This window comes from Struthio camelus, chromosome 16 (genome assembly GCF_040807025.1).
Source record: "Struthio camelus isolate bStrCam1 chromosome 16, bStrCam1.hap1, whole genome shotgun sequence".
Taxonomy (NCBI): Eukaryota; Metazoa; Chordata; class Aves; order Struthioniformes; family Struthionidae; genus Struthio; species Struthio camelus.
Window position 1 is genome coordinate 1,091,436 of NC_090957.1, and position 15,335 is coordinate 1,106,770.

The 15,335-nt window shown below is 69.4% G+C and overlaps 2 protein-coding genes across 3 annotated transcripts in view; one reads left to right on the plus strand and one right to left on the minus strand.

The window, feature by feature from the left end:
• RYR1 (ryanodine receptor 1) overlaps positions 1 to 10,995 on the plus strand; it is a 103,424-nt gene extending 92,429 nt beyond the window's left edge. Inside the window, 14 exon segments of the mRNA XM_068910408.1 lie at positions 861 to 1,029; positions 1,636 to 1,722; positions 3,254 to 3,451; positions 4,608 to 4,738; positions 5,221 to 5,263; positions 5,399 to 5,529; positions 5,977 to 6,037; positions 6,801 to 6,947; positions 7,035 to 7,169; positions 8,068 to 8,224; positions 8,399 to 8,463; positions 8,553 to 8,653; positions 8,763 to 8,814; positions 9,841 to 10,995. Coding sequence (XP_068766509.1) covers positions 861 to 1,029; positions 1,636 to 1,722; positions 3,254 to 3,451; positions 4,608 to 4,738; positions 5,221 to 5,263; positions 5,399 to 5,529; positions 5,977 to 6,037; positions 6,801 to 6,947; positions 7,035 to 7,169; positions 8,068 to 8,224; positions 8,399 to 8,463; positions 8,553 to 8,653; positions 8,763 to 8,814; positions 9,841 to 9,936 — 1,573 coding nt within the window. The 3' untranslated portion in view covers positions 9,937 to 10,995.
• A 182-nt stretch (positions 10,996 to 11,177) lies between these two features.
• MAP4K1 (mitogen-activated protein kinase kinase kinase kinase 1) overlaps positions 11,178 to 15,335 on the minus strand; it is a 28,820-nt gene continuing 24,662 nt past the window's right edge. For both annotated transcript variants that reach the window (XM_068910385.1, XM_068910384.1), the window contains 5 exons: positions 14,760 to 14,828; positions 13,274 to 13,363; positions 11,736 to 11,806; positions 11,461 to 11,516; positions 11,178 to 11,364 (listed from right to left, as the gene is read on the minus strand). In XM_068910385.1, the coding sequence (XP_068766486.1) occupies positions 11,295 to 11,364; positions 11,461 to 11,516; positions 11,736 to 11,806; positions 13,274 to 13,363; positions 14,760 to 14,828 (356 nt within the window). In that variant the 3' untranslated portion in view covers positions 11,178 to 11,294. The remainder of the gene's footprint in view (positions 11,365 to 11,460; positions 11,517 to 11,735; positions 11,807 to 13,273; positions 13,364 to 14,759; positions 14,829 to 15,335) is intronic.

Genomic DNA, 15,335 nt, shown 5'->3' on the forward strand with positions numbered 1-15,335 from the left:
ATGCATGGCCCCATAGAGGGGTGCACGGCCCCACAGGGGTGCAGGGGGGGTGCCTAGCCCCACGGCAAGGTGCGCAGCCCCACGGCAGGGTGCACGGCCCCACAGGCGGGTGCACAGCCCCACAGGGGTGCAGGGTGGGTGCACAGGCCCATAGAGGGATGCACAGCCCCACGGGTGGGTGCACAGCCCCACAACAGGGTGCAGGGGAGGTGCCCAGCCCCACGGTGGGGTGCATGGCCCTATGGAGGGATGCATGGCCCCATAGAGGGGTGCACGGCCCCACAGGGGTGCAGGGGGGGTGCACAGCCCCACGGGGGGGTGCACAGCCCCATGGGGGTGCAGGGGGGTGCCCGGCCCCACGGCGGGGTGCAGGGGGGTTGCACGGCCCCCCAGGGTGCAGGGGGGGTGCCCGGCCCCACAGCGGGGTGCAGGGGGGTTGCACGGCCCCCCAGGATGCAGGGGGGTGCCCAGCCCCACGGCGGGGTGCAGGGGGGTTGCACGGTCCCCCAGGGTGCAGGGGGGTGCACGGCCCCCCAGGGTGCAGGGGGGTTGCACGGCCCCCCAGGGTGCAAGGGGGTGCCTGGCCCCACGGCGGGGTGCAGGGGGGGTGCACGGCCCCCCAGGATGCAGGGGGGTGCACGGCCCCACGGCGGGGTGCAGGGGGTTGCACGGCCCCCCCAGGGTGCAGGGGGGGTGCCCGGCCCCACGGCGGGGTGCAGGGGGGGTGCACGGCCCCCCAGGATGCAGGGGGGTGCCCGGCCCCACGGCGGGGTGCAGGGGGGGGTGCACGGCCCCCCAGGATGCAGGGGGGTGCCCAGCCCCACGGCGGGGTGCCGGCACCCACGCTGCGCCCTCGCCAGCGCCGAGGCCGGGGAGAAGGCCGGGGGGGCCGGGGGGGCCGAGGGGACCCCCGAGGCCGGAGCCCCCCGGCCCAGGCGCAAGCCGGCGCCGCGCGAGCGCAGGGAGCCGCCGGCCCCGGGGGCCCTGGAGTTCTGGAGCGAGCTGGAGGGGCAGCGGGTCAAGTTCCTGGTGGGCACCGGGGCCGCGACCCACGGCGGGGGGCCGGGACCCACGGCGGGGGGCTGGGTCCCATGGTTGGGGGGCCGGGACCCATGGTTGGGGGACTGGGACCCATGGTTGGGGGGCCGGGTCCCATGGCGGGGGGGCTGGGACCCATGGCGGGGGGCTGGGACCCATGGTTGGGGGGCTGGGTCCCATGGCGGGGGGCCGGGACCCATGGTTGGGGGGCTGGGACCCATGGTTGGGGGGCCGGGACCCATGGTTGGGGGACTGGGACCCATGGCAGGGGGCCGGGACCCATGGTTGGGGGACCGGGACCCATGGTTGGGGGGCTGGGACCCATGGTTGGGGGGCCAGGACCCATGGCGGGAGGCCGGGACCCATGGTTGGGGGGCTGAGACCCATGGTGGGGGGCTGGGACCCATGGAGGGGGAGCTGGGACCCATAGTTGGGGGGCTGGAACCCATGGCGGGGGGCCGGGACCCATGGTTGGGGGGCCGGGACCCATGGCGGGGGACCGGGACCCATGGTGGGGGGCCGGGACCCATGGTGGGGGGCTGGGGGGGCCGTGGGGCTGGAGCCCCCCAGCTCTGAGCCCCCCCGTCCCCCCCCCAGAACTACCTGTCCAGGAACTTCTACAACCTGCGGTTCCTGGCGCTCTTCCTCGCCTTCGCCATCAACTTCATCCTCCTCTTCTACAAGGTGGGGACCCATGGTTGGGGGGCCGCCCGGACGCCTGGGCCCCCGGGGGGTGTCAGGGGGAGGGATGTGAGGGGCAGGTCCCGGACGCCTGGGCCCCCAGGGCGGGTGTCAAGGGAGGGATGCGAGGGGCAGGTCCCGGACGCCTGGGCCCCCGGGGGGTGTCAGGGGGAGGGATGCGAGGGGCAGGTCCCGGACACCTGGGCCCCCGGGGGGTGTCAGGGGGAGGGACGCGAGGGGCAGGTCCCGGACGCCTGGGCCCCCGGGGCGGGTGTCAAGGCAGCAACGCGAGGGGCAGGTCCCGGACGCCTGGGCCCCCGGGGCAGGTGTCAAGGGAGGGATGCGAGGGGCAGGTCCCGGACGCCTGGGCCCCCGGGGCGGGTGTCAAGGCAGCGAGGCGAGGGGCAGGTCCCGGACGCCTGGGCCCCCGGGGCGGGTGTCAAGGCAGCGAGGCGAGGGGCAGGTCCCGGACGCCTGGGCCCCCGGGGGCGGGTGTCAAGGCAGCGACGCAAGGGGCAGGTCCCGGACGCCTGGGCCCCCGGGGCGGGTGTCAAGGGAGGGACGCGAGGGGCAGGTCCCGGACGCCTGGGCCCCCGGGGCGGGTGTCGGGGGAGCGAGGCGAGGGGCAGGTCCCGGACGCCTGGGCCCCCGGGGGCGGGTGTCAAGGCAGCGAGGCGAGGGGCAGGTCCCGGACGCCTGGGCCCCCGAGGCGGGTGTCAAGGGAGTGACGCGAGGGGCAGGTCCCGGACGCCTGGGCCCCCGGGGGGTGTCAGGGGGAGGGATGTGAGGGGCAGGTCCCGGACGCCTGGGCCCCCGAGGCGGGTGTCAAGGGAGTGACGCGAGGGGCAGGTCCCGGACGCCTGGGCCCCGGGGCGGGTATCAAGGGAGTGACGCGAGGGGCAGGTCCCGGACGCCTGGGCCCCCGGGGGCGGGTGTCAAGGGAGGGACGCGAGGGGCAGGTCCCGGACGCCTGGGCCCCTGGGGGGGTGTCAAGGGAGCGACGCGAGGGGCAGGTCCCGGACGCCTGGGCCCCCGGGGCGGGTGTCAAGGCAGCGAGGCGAGGGGCAGGTCCCGGACGCCTGGGCCCCCGGGGCGGGTGTCAAGGCAGCGACGCGAGGGGCAGGTCCCGGACGCCTGGGCCCCCGGGGCGGGTGTCAAGGCAGCGAGGCGAGGGGCAGGTCCCGGACGCCTGGGCCCCCGAGGCGGGTGTCAAGGCAGCGAGGCGAGGGGCAGGTCCCGGACGCCTGGGCCCCCGGGGCGGGTGTCGGGGGAGCGAGGCGAGGGGCAGGTCCCGGACGCCTGGGCCCCCGGGGCGGGTGTCAAGGCAGCGAGGCGAGGGGCAGGTCCCGGACGCCTGGGCCCCGGGGCAGGTGTCAAGGGAGGGACGCGAGGGGCAGGTCCCGGACGCCTGGGCCCCCGGGGCGGGTGTCAAGGGAGGGACGCGAGGGGCAGGTCCCGGACGCCTGGGCCCCCGGGGCGGGTGTCGGGGGAGCGAGGCGAGGGGCAGGTCCCGGACGCCTGGGCCCCGGGGCAGGTGTCGGAGCGGCCGCCGGGCGCCGAGGAGGAGCCCGAGGGGCCGGCGGAGGCGGCGGAGGCGGCGGAGGCCGAGGACGGCGTCGTCTACTACTTCCTGGAGGAGAGCACGGGCTACATGCAGCCGGCGCTGCAGGGCCTGGCCCTGGCCCACACCCTGGTCGCCTTCCTCTGCATCATCGGCTACAACTGCCTCAAGGTGCCACGCCCCCCCCGGCCACGCCCACCCATCCAGGCCACGCCCACACCGGCTCCTGGCCCCGCCTGCCGTTGGGGGTGGTGTCTGGCCACGCCCACCTCCACCACGTGGCCACGCCCACCCGTAGGCACCTCCCTGGCCACGCCCACCTGCTTGGTCACGCCCCACCCCGTTGACCGCACGGACCCCCGTTGTCCTCCTTGATCCCGTTGTCATCGTTGACCCCGCTGACCCCCGTTGTCCTCCTTGACCCCGTTGTCCTCGTTGACCCCCGCTGACCCCCGTTGTCCTCCTTGACCCCGTTGTCATCGTTGACCCCCGCTGACCCCCATTGTCTTCCTTGACCCCATTGTCATCGTTGACCCCGCTGACCCCCATTGTCCTCCTTGACCCCGTTGTCATCGTTGACCCCGCTGACCCCCGTTGTCCTCCTTGACCCCGTTGTCATCGTTGACCCCCGCTAACCCCCACTTTCCTCCTTGACCCCATTGTCATCGTTGACCCCGCTGACCCCCATTGTCCTCCTTGATCCCGTTGTCATCGTTGACCCCCGCTGACCCCCATTGTCCTCCTTGACCCCGTTGTCATCGTTGACCCCCGCCGACCCCCGTTGTCCTCCTTGACCCCGTTGTCATCGTTGACCCCCGCTGACCCCTGTTGTCCTCCTTGACCCCATTGTCCTCCTTGACCCCGTTGTCCTCGCTGACCCCTACTGACCCCCACTGTCCTCCTTGACCCCATTGTCTTCACTGACCCCCACTGACCCCCAGTCCCTCACTGTCCTCACTGACCTCATCCTTATTGACCCCATTGTCCTCATTGACCCCCGACCCTCTCTCTTGTCCTCACTGACCCACCATGACCCACTGTCTTCACTGACCTCACTGACCCCTGTGCTCCCCAATGACCCCCCTGATCCCCCAATGACCTCTCTGACCCCCCCACCCACAATGCCCCCAATGCCCCCCAGATCCCGCTGGTGATCTTCAAGCGGGAGAAGGAGGTGGTGCAGCACCTCGAGTTCTTGGGGCTCTACATCCCCCTGGTGCCCCCCAATGACCCCCAATGACCCTCAATGACCTCTCAATGACCCCCATGACCACCAATGACCCCCAATGACCCCCTGACCCCTCAATGACCCCCCAACACCCCCCAGATCCCGCTGGTGATCTTCAAGCGGGAGAAGGAGGTGGCGCGGCGCCTCGAGTTCTCGGGACTCTACATCACCGAGCAGCCGCCTGACGATGACGTCAAGGGCCAGTGGGACCGGCTGGTGCTCAACGCCCAGTATGGGAGGGACATGGGGGGGACACCGGGGGGGGACATTGGGGACACTGGGGGGGGAACACCGGGGGGACCAGCTGGTGCTCAGCGCCCAGTAGGGGGGACACTGTGGACACTGGGGGGGGACATCAGAGGAGGACACAGTGGGGACCACCTAGCGCTCAACGCCCAGTACAGGAGGGGATACTGGGAGGACACTGGAGGTGGGGGGATGACACTGGAGTCACTGGGGATACTGGGGGAGGGAGACACTAGGGACACTGGGGGAGGACATGGGGGGGGACACCGGAGGAGGACACCGTGGGGACCACCTGGTGCTCAATGCCCAGTATGGAGGGACACCAGGAGGACACTGGGGGGGGGGAGACACTGGGGACACCAGCAGGACACTGGGGGGACCCCAGGGCCCTGGGGGGGGGGTTGGAGGGGGTAGGGGTGCTGGGCGGGAGGGGACAGGACCCCCCCTGACCCCCACTGTCTCCCAGGTCCTTCCCCAGCAACTACTGGGACAAGTTCGTCAAGAGGAAGGTGAGGAGGGGGCCGGGGGAGGTGGGGGCTGACCTGACCCCCCCAAAAAACCTCCCCCCAGCCCCACAACCGGGGGGGGGGAGCAGTGCCCTGACCCCCCCCACCCTGTCCCCTGTCCCCTCTGGTGTCCCCCAGGTGCTGGAGAAGTACGGGGACATCTACGGGCGGGAACGCATCGCCGAGCTGCTGGGCATGGAGCTGGCCAGCCTGGAGATCGGGGCTCAGGGCGAGAGGAGACCCCCCCCCGACAGCTCCCTGCTCACCTGGTGGGTGTCCGGGGGGGGTCCCTTGGGTCCTGGGGGGGGGGGGCCCATGGGTGCAGGGGTCCCATGGGTCCTGCAGGATCCCAGGTGGGGGTCCTGGGGGGGTCTCATGGGTCCTGGGGAGTGGTCCCATGGGTGCAGAGGTCCCATGGGTCCTGCAGGATCCCAGGTGGGGGTCCTGGGGGGGGGTCTCATGGGTCCTGGGGTTGGTCCCATGGGTGCAGGGGTCCCATGGGTCATGCAGAGTCCCAGGTGAGGGTCTTGGGGGGGTCTCATGGGTCTGAGGTGGCTCTGGGTGGTCCCAGGGTGGCATCTGGGTGGGATCCCACAGGTCCTGGGGGTGCCGGATGGGGTATGGGGTAGCTGGGATGAACGAGGGGCAGGGATCTGGGGGGCACCCCACCTGGGGGGGGTCCCCACCACAGCCTCACCCCACCCTGTGCCCCCCAGGATCACGTCCATCGACATCAGGTACCAGATCTGGAAGTTCGGGGTGATCTTCACTGACAACGTGAGTGGAGGCCCCCGAGCTGGGGGGGTGGGCTAAGGGTGGGGTGAGGGGGTCTCCGGTGGGTCCCTGGGGTGACTGTAGGGGTCTCAGACTGATGGGGGTCCTGGGGCGATGGGACCCCCAGATGATTGGGGTGGAGGGTCCCCAAGGTGATAGGGTCTGGGGGTAATGGAGGTGATGGGACCCCAAGGTTTTGGGGGTCCTGGGGTCTCAGGGACGATGGCGGGGTCCCAGAGCGACGGGGTCCTGGAGTGGTAGAGGCAATGGGACCTGGGATGACAGGGACGACGGGGTCACAGGACGATTCAGGTCCCAGAGCAATGGGGGTCCTGGGGCTCCATGATGATGGTGGGGTCCCAGGGTGATGGGTGTCCTGAGGCCTGGGGTGATGAGGTGATGGTGGTGGGGAGGTCCCAGGGCAAAGGGATGATGGGTTGATGGGGGTCCCAGGGTGATGGAGGTCCCAGGGTGATGGGATGATAGGGTCCTGGGGGTCCCAGGGTGATGGAGGTCCCAGGGTGATGGGATGATAGGGTCCTGGGGGTCCCAGGGTGATGGAGGTCCCAGGGTGATGGGATGATGGGGTGCTGGGATGGTACCAGTGTGATGAAGGTCCCAGGGTGATGGGATAATGGGGGTCTCAGGGTGATGGAGGTCCTGAAGTCTGGGGTGATGAGATGCTGGGTGTCCCAGGGTGATGGGATGATGGGATGCTGGGGGTCCCAGCACACCAGAGCTGGTGACCCCTGCGGCGTCCCCGCAGTCCTTCCTCTACCTCACCTGGTACATGGCCATGTCCCTGCTCGGCCACTACAACAACTTCTTCTTCGCCTCCCACCTGCTGGACATTGCCATGGGGGTGAAGACGCTGCGCACCATCCTCTCCTCCGTCACCCACAACGGCAAGCAGGTGAGGGGAGGGGTGGTCCTGGGGTGCTGGGGGTCTGGGGGGGGTGCTAGGGGTCCCCGTTGACCCCCGTCCCTGTCCCCGCTGTAGCTGGCGATGACGGTGGGGCTCCTGGCCGTGGTCGTCTACCTCTACACCGTTGTGGCCTTCAACTTCTTCCGCAAGTTCTACAACAAGAGCGAGGACGAGGACGAGCCCGACATGAAGTGTGACGACATGATGACGGTCAGTGGTGGGAGGAGGGTCTGGGGGGCCAGGAGGAACCTGTGGGGGCACCCCACAGGGGCTGAGGGGAGGCCCTGAGGAGTGGCTAGTTGAAGCTGGGGGGGCCTAGGTGTCCTAGGAGCATCCAGGGGAGGTCCTCTGGGATGGTCCTGGAGGGCCCCTGGGAAGTCCAGGGGGGTCCTGGGGGGCCTGGGGTGACTCTAGAGGTCCCTGAGGGGTCCTTGGGGGAGTCCTGGGGGTCTCTGAATGGTCTTTGGGGGGAACTGGAGGTCCTGGGGGTCCCTGGAGGTTCCTGGGGGATCCTTGAGAGGCAGTGGGAGTCCTTGAGGGCCCTTAGGATGGTCCAGGGGGTTCCTGGGGGAGGTCCCTGGGGGTCCTTGGGGGAGTCCTGGGGGTCCCTGAATGGTCTTTGGGGGGAACTGGAGGTCCTGGGGGTCCCTGGAGGTTTCGGGGGGGGGGATTCCTTGAGAGGGGGATGGGAGTCCTTGAGGGCCCTTAGGATGGTCCTGGGGAGTCCAGAGGGACCTGGGGTGACTCTAGAGGTCCCTCAGGAGTCCTTGGGGGGAACTGGAGCTCCTAGGTGGTCCCTGAACATCCCAGAGGTGTCCCTGGTGGCATCTAGGGGTCCCTTGGGAGGCAGATGGGGGTCCTGGGGGGGGTCTCTGGAGGTTGCTGAGGGGCCATGGGGTGTCTAGAGGGTCCCTTGGGGGTCCCTGGAGAGTCTTGTGGGGGTCTCTAGAGGTCCCTGGTGGCATCCTTGGGGGTTCCTGGGAGGTCCCTGGGGAGTCTTGGGGGGCCAGAGGGGTCTCTAGAGGTCCCTAGTGGAGACCTGGGAGGTCCATGGGGGTCCTTGGGGGTCCCCAGCTGCGCTGACCCCCCCCTCCCCGTGCCCCCCTAGTGCTACCTGTTCCACATGTACGTGGGGGTCCGGGCTGGGGGGGGCATCGGGGACGAGATCGAGGACCCGGCGGGGGACGACTACGAGCTCTACCGCGTCGTCTTCGACATCACCTTCTTCTTCTTCGTCATCGTCATCCTCCTGGCCATCATCCAGGGTAGGCGTGATGCCACCACCATCACCACCAGCACCCCTCTGCCCCGCCTGGGTCCCCATCTGTGGGGGACGGAGGGGGCTCATCCCACCGGGAACCGCATGGGGAGGGTCCGGGGTGCTGCCGGAGGTGGGGGGGGGTCTGGGCCCTGCTGACCCCCCGCCGCCCCCCCCCCAGGTCTGATCATCGACGCCTTCGGGGAGCTGCGAGACCAGCAGGAGCAGGTCAAGGAGGACATGGAGGTGAGCGGCCCGGACGCCTGGGTCCCCAGGCCTGGTGGGTGGGCGGGGCCAGGACCCCCCCACCCCACCCCTCTTTCCCCCCCACCCAGACGAAATGTTTCATCTGCGGCATCGGGAGCGACTACTTCGACACGACGCCCCACGGCTTCGAGACCCACACGCTGGAGGAGCACAACCTGGCCAACTACATGTGAGGGGGGGGCCAGGGCACCTGGGGGGGGCTGAGGACCCCCCCCCTCAGCCATCCTCCCTCCCCCCCAAAACTGACTGTTGCCCCCCCTCCCCAAAACACCCCCCAGGTTCTTCCTGATGTATCTGATCAACAAGGACGAGACGGAGCACACGGGGCAGGTGAGCCGGGGGGCACGGGGGGCTTGCACGGGGTCCGGGGGGCTTGCATGGGGCACGGGGGGCTTGCACGGGGTGTGGGGGGCTTGCATGGGGTCAGGGGGCTTGCATGGGACATGGGGGGCTTGCACGGGGTCCGGGGGGCTTGCATGGGACACGGGGGGCTTGCACGGGGTGTGGGGGGCTTGCATGGGGTCAGGGGGCTTGCATGGGGCATGGGGGGCTTGCATGGCATCCGGGGGCTTGCACGGGGTCTGGGGGCTTACACGGGGCATGAGGGGGCTTGCACGGGGTCTGGGGGCTTGCATGGGGGGCTTGCATGGCATCCGGGGGCTTGCACAGGGTCTGGGGGCTTACACAGGGCATGAGGGGGCTTGCACGGGGTCCGGGGGCTTACACGGGGCATGGGGGGCTTGCATGGGGTCTGGGGGCTTGCATGGCGCATGGGGGGCTTGCATGGCATCCGGGGGCTTGCATGGGGTCTAGGGGCTTGCATGGCACATGAGGGGGCTTGCATGGCATCCAGGGGCTTGCATGGGGTCCGGGGGCTTACACGGGGCATGGGGGGCTTGCACAGGGTCTGGGGGCTTGCATGGGGCATGGGGGGCTTGCATGGCATCCGGGGGCTTGCATGGGGTCTGGGGGCTTGCATGGAGCATGGGGGGCTTGCATGGCATCCGGGGGCTTGCAGGGGGTCTGGGGGCTTACACGGGGCATGAGGGGGCTCGCACGGGGTCTGGGGCTTGCATGGGGCATGGGGGGGCTTGCATGGGGCATGGGGGGGCTTGCATGGCATCCGGGGGCTTGCAGGGGGTCTGGGGGCTTACACGGGGCACGGGGGGGCTTGCATGGCGTCTGGGGGCTTGCAGGGAAGATGGGGGCACCGCAGGTCGGCTGCGGGGGGGGGGGCCGTTGCACGGGGCACACTGCGGGGTGCGCGGTGGGGCAGGCCGCAGCGCACGGGGGTCTCGGTGGTGGTGGGGGGGGGCCCGGCCCTGACCCCCCCCCCAAACCCGCCCGGCCCCCCAGGAGTCCTACGTGTGGAAGATGTACCAGGAGCGCTGCTGGGACTTCTTCCCCGCCGGCGACTGCTTCCGCAAGCAGTACGAGGACCAGCTGGGCTAGCCGGCCCCCTCGCCCGGGACCCCCAGCACCGCCCCGGCTTTGGGGGACCCCCGGGGACCCCCAGCGTCCTCCCCCGGGGGTCGGGGTCCCAACGTCACCCCCGGCTTTGGGGGACACCCCCCCCAGCATCACCCCTGGGTGTCGGGGTCTCAGCATCACCCCCGGCTTTGGGGGACCCCCAAGGACCCCCAGCATCTCCCTGGGTGTCGGGGTCCCAACGTCACCCCCGGCTTTGGGAGACCCCCCCCCCCAGCATCTCCCTGGGTGTCGGGGTCTCAGCATCACCCCCGGCTCTCGGGCGACCCCCCAGGACCCCCAGCATCGCCCCTGGGTGTCAGGGTCCCAGCGACACCCCCGGGCTTTGGGGGACCCCCCAAGGACCCCCAGCATCACCCCTGGGTGTCGGGGTCCCAGAGACACCCCCGGGCTTTGGGGGACCCCCCAGGACCCCCAGCATCACCCCTGGGTGTCGGGGTCCCAGCGACACCCCCGGGCTTTGGGGGACCCCCCAGGACCCCCAGCATCACCCCTGGGTGTCGGGGTCCCAGCGACACCCCCGGGCTTTGGGGACCCCCCCAGGACCCCCAGCATCACCCCTGGGTGTCGGGGTCCCAGAGACACCCCCGGGCTTTGGGGGACCCCCCCAGGACCCCCAGCATCACCCCTGGGTGTCGGGGTCCCAGCGACACCCCCGGGCTTTGGGGGACCCCCCAGGACCCCCAGCATCACCCCTGGGTGTCGGGGTCCCAGCGACACCCCCGGGCTTTGGGGGACCCCCCAGGACCCCCAGCATCACCCCTGGGTGTTGGGGACCCACTGTGCCCCCCCAGGCTTTGGGGGACCCCCTAGGACCCCCAGCATCCCCCCAGGTGTCGGGGGTCCTGGGGGGGACCCCCAACATCTCCCCAGCCCCCCAGCTCTCCTCTCTAAGTGCCTCCCCCCCCACCTTGCTGCTGCCTGGCCCGGGGGGGGGTCCCTGCCCTGGGGGGATCCCCCACATCGGGGGAGGGTCCCTCCTTTTTTGGGGGGGGTCCGCTTGCCCTTCGCCATCAATAAACCCTGGAGAGTGCCGCTGTCCTGCGCCTCCTTTCGGCGCCCCGGACGCCTGGGTCCCCTCTGCCCCCCCCCCAGCACAGACACAGCAATTTGGGGGGGGGTCTTCAGGTTTTTTTAGGGTGCAAATAATTACAACTGTCAGCAAAGGTGGGGGGGGGGACGATGCTGGGGTGGGGGGGGGGGAGGCACAGCCCACCCGTGGGTGCCGTCCTGGCCGGGTTGGGGTCCGGCTCCATCTCTCAGCGCCCCCCCCGACCCTTTGGGGACCCCCCCCGATGGGGAGGGGGACCGGGGTGGGGGGGTCACGCCTGGACGTAGAGGTTGCTGTGGCCGGTGGCCTCGTCGGCCGAGCGCGTCTCCAGGACCAGGGTGCTGGGGGGAGGTGGGCAGAGTGGGGGGGGGGTCAGGATGGGTGGGGGGCACCCTGGGGTGTCCCCCCCACCCCGTCCCCCGGGGTGGGGCCTGTACCTGTGGGAGCTGAGCAGGCGAAAGGTCCAACGCTGGTCCCGGAGCTCCTCCGTCAGCTGGGGGGGGGGAGATGGGGCTGGGCAGGGGGCCGGGGGGGCCGGGGCTGGGGGGGGTCCCGGGGGTTGGGGACATTGCACCTCCCAAGCAGTGGGGGGGGGGTCCCCGGGGGTGGGGACATTGCACCCGCCAGGGAATGAGGGGGGGGTCCCCGGGGATGGGGACACTGCACCCCTAGGGAATTGGGGGGGGGGTCGCAGGACGGGGGGGGGGCTCACCTGCGCCGTGCCCACCTGCCGCACCTGCACCCCGTGGCGCCAGAAGGCCTGGACGCAGCCACGGACCAGCGCTGGGGGGGGGGCGGTGGGTCAGAGACGGGCCCCCCCCAGCACCCCCTGCACCCCCCAGCACCCCATGAACCCCCCAGCACCCCCTGAGCACCCCCTGCACCCCTTCAGCACCCCTCTGCACTCCCTGCACCCCCTGAGCACCCCCTGCACCCCCCAGTACCCCCTGCACCCCCTGAGCACCCCCTCAGCAACCCTCAGCACCCCTTGTACCCCCCCAGCACCCCCCAGCTCCCCCTGCACCCCCTGCACCCCCCCAGCACCTCCCTGCACTCCCCCAGCACCCCCTGCACCCCCTGCACCCCACCAGCAGCTCCCTGCACCCCCTGCACCTCCCTGCACCCTTCCTGCACCCCTCGGCACCTCCTGCACTCCCTGCACCCCCAGCACCTTCCTGAACCCCCCCAGCACCCCTCAGCACCTCCCTGCACCTCTGAGCACCCTTCTGCACCTCCCTGCACCCACCTGAACTGCCCAGCACCTCTGAGCACCCTTCTGCACCCGCCAGCACCTCCTTGCACCCATCTGCAGCTCCTTGCACCCCTCAGCACCTCCCTACACCCTCCAGCACCTCCTTGCACCCTTCTGCACCCCTCCAGCACCCTCCTGCACCTCCCTGAACCCCCCAGCACCTCTGAGCACCCTTCTGCACCTGCCAGCACCTCCTTGCACCCCTCTGCAGCCCCCTGCACCCCCCTGCACCTCTGAGCACCCCCTGCACCCCCCAGCACCCCCCCTGCACCCCCCTGCACCTCTGAACACCCTTCTTCACCCTTCTGCACCCCTCCAGCACCCCCCTGCACCCCTCTGGACCCCTCAGCACCCCCTGCACCTCTGAACACCCCCTGCACCCCTCAGCACCTCCCTGCACCCCTCTGTATCCCCTTGTAGCACCTAGCACCTCTGAGCACCCTCCTGCACCCTCCATCACCCCCCTGCACCTCTGAGCACCCCTCTGCACCCCCCCAGCACCCCCCAGCACCCCCCCTGCACCTCTGAGCACCCCTCTGCAACCCCAGCACCCCCCAGCACCCCCCCTGCACCTCTGAGCACCCCTCTGCACCCCCAGTGCCCCCAGCACCTTCCTGCACCCACCAGCACCCCCCAGCACCCCTCTGCACCTCTAAACACCCTTCTGCCCCCCCTGCACCTCTGAGCACCCCTCTGCACCCCCCAAGCACCCCCTGCACCCCTCAGCACCCTCCTGCACCCCCCTGCACCTCTGAACACCCCTCTGCACCCCTCCTGCACCCCTGCACCTCTGAGCACCCCTCTGCACCCCCAGCGCCCCTCTGCGCTCCCTCAGCACCCTCCCACGTCCCTGAGCATCCCTCCTGCACCCTCCAAGCACCCCTCAGCACCCCCCCAGTACCCTGTGCACCCCCTCCGGAGCCCCCAGTTCCCCCCTCAGCACCCCCAGTTCCTCCACCAGCAACTCCCAGTTCACCCCCCCGCCCAGTATCACCCACCCACGGCCTCCACGGCCACGTCGAAGGTGATGTCGGGGGCCGCCAGGCGCCGCACCTGGGCGCCCTGCAGGGTGACGATCTTCACGCTCCCTGGGGAGGGGGCGCAGACTCAGCCACGGTCCCCCGAGACCCCCCCCCGGGGTCCCCGGCCCACCCTTGGGTGCCCCCCGGACATGCACGGCCCGGCCTCTGCCTACGTGGATGGACGGACGGATAGAGGGATGGATGGATGGACATGAAGGGATGGCTAGACGGACGGACGGACGGATGGATGGACAAACGGATGGATGCATGAAGGGATGGATGGATGGACAAACGGATGGACGGGTGGATGGACAGATGGACAGTACGGATGCATGCATGAGCACATGGATGGACGGATGGACAGATGGATGCAGGCACGTGTGGATGGACGGACAGATGGATGCATGCATGAGCACATGGATGGATGGATGGACAGATGGATGCAGGCACGTGTGGTTGGATGGATGGACAGCTGCACAGACGGATGGATGGATGGATGAGCACATGGATGGACGGATGGACAGATGGATGCAGGCACGTGTGGATGGATGGACAGATGGATGGATGCATGCATGAGCACATGGATGGATGGACAGATGGATGGATGCATGCATGAGCACATGGATGGATGGACAGATGGATGCAGGCACGTGTGGATGGATGGACAGATGGATGGATGCATGCATGAGCACATGGATGGATGGACAGATGGATGGATGCATGCATGAGCACATGGATGGATGGACAGATGGATGCAGGCACGTGTGGATGGATGGACAGATGGATGGATGCATGCATGAGCACATGGATGGACGGATGGACAGATGGATGCAGGCACGTGTGGATGGATGGACAGATGGATGGATGCATGCATGAGCACATGGATGGATGGACAGATGGATGCAGGCACGTGTGGATGGATGGACAGATGGATGGATGCATGCATGAGCACATGGATGGATGGACAGATGGATGCAGGCACGTGTGGATGGATGGACAGATGGATGGATGCATGCATGAGCACATGGATGGACGGATGGACAGATGGATGCAGGCACGTTTGGTTGGATGGATGGACAGCTACACAGACAGACGGATGGATGCATGCATGAGCACATGGATGGACGGATGGACAGATGGATGCAGGCACGTGTGGATGGATGGACAGATGGACAGATGCATGCATGAGCACATGGATGGATGGTTGGACAGATGGATGCAGGCACGTGTGGCTGGATGGACGGATGGACAGCTGCACAGACAGATGGATGGATGAATGCATGAGCACATGGGTGGATGGTTGGACAGATGGACAGATGGATGCATGTCTACATGTGTGGATGGATGGCTGGACAGATGGATGGATGGACGCACAGACGGATGGATGCGCACGTGATCACATGGACAGACGGCTGGACAGACGGACGGACGGATGGCCGGCCAGAGGGACAGACGGACTCACGGTCTAGCAGGACCAGCACTGTCTCGCTGTCCAGCTGCGTCACCTGCACAGGGCCGGGGCAGGAGGGCTCTGCCGGAGAGCAGGGGTGAGAGGGGGTCCCTGAACCCCCCGGAGCCTCCCAGCCTGGGCACAGGACCCCTCAAACCCCCCTGGGACCCTCTCAAACCCCAAGAGCCCTCCAGACTGGACAGTGGACCTCCCAGATCCTCCTGAGATCCCCTCCCCAATCCCCCAGGACCCCCCAGCCTGGGCAAAGGACCCCCAGATCCCCCTGAGACCCTCCTCCAACCCCCAAAAGCCCTCCAGACTGGGCAGTGGATCTCCCAAATCCCCCTGAGACCCCCTCTCCAAACCCCCAGGACCTCCCAGCCTGGGCACAGGACCCCCAGATCCCCCTGGGACTCTCCTCCAACCCCCAAGAGCCCTCCAGCCTGCACAGTGGACCTCCCAAATCCTCCTGGGACCCCCTCCCCGATCCCCCAGCACCCCCAGATCCCCCTGGGACCCTCCTCAATCCCCCCAGGACCCCCCCAACCTGGGCAAAGGACCCCCAGTTCCCTCGGCACCCTCCCCGAC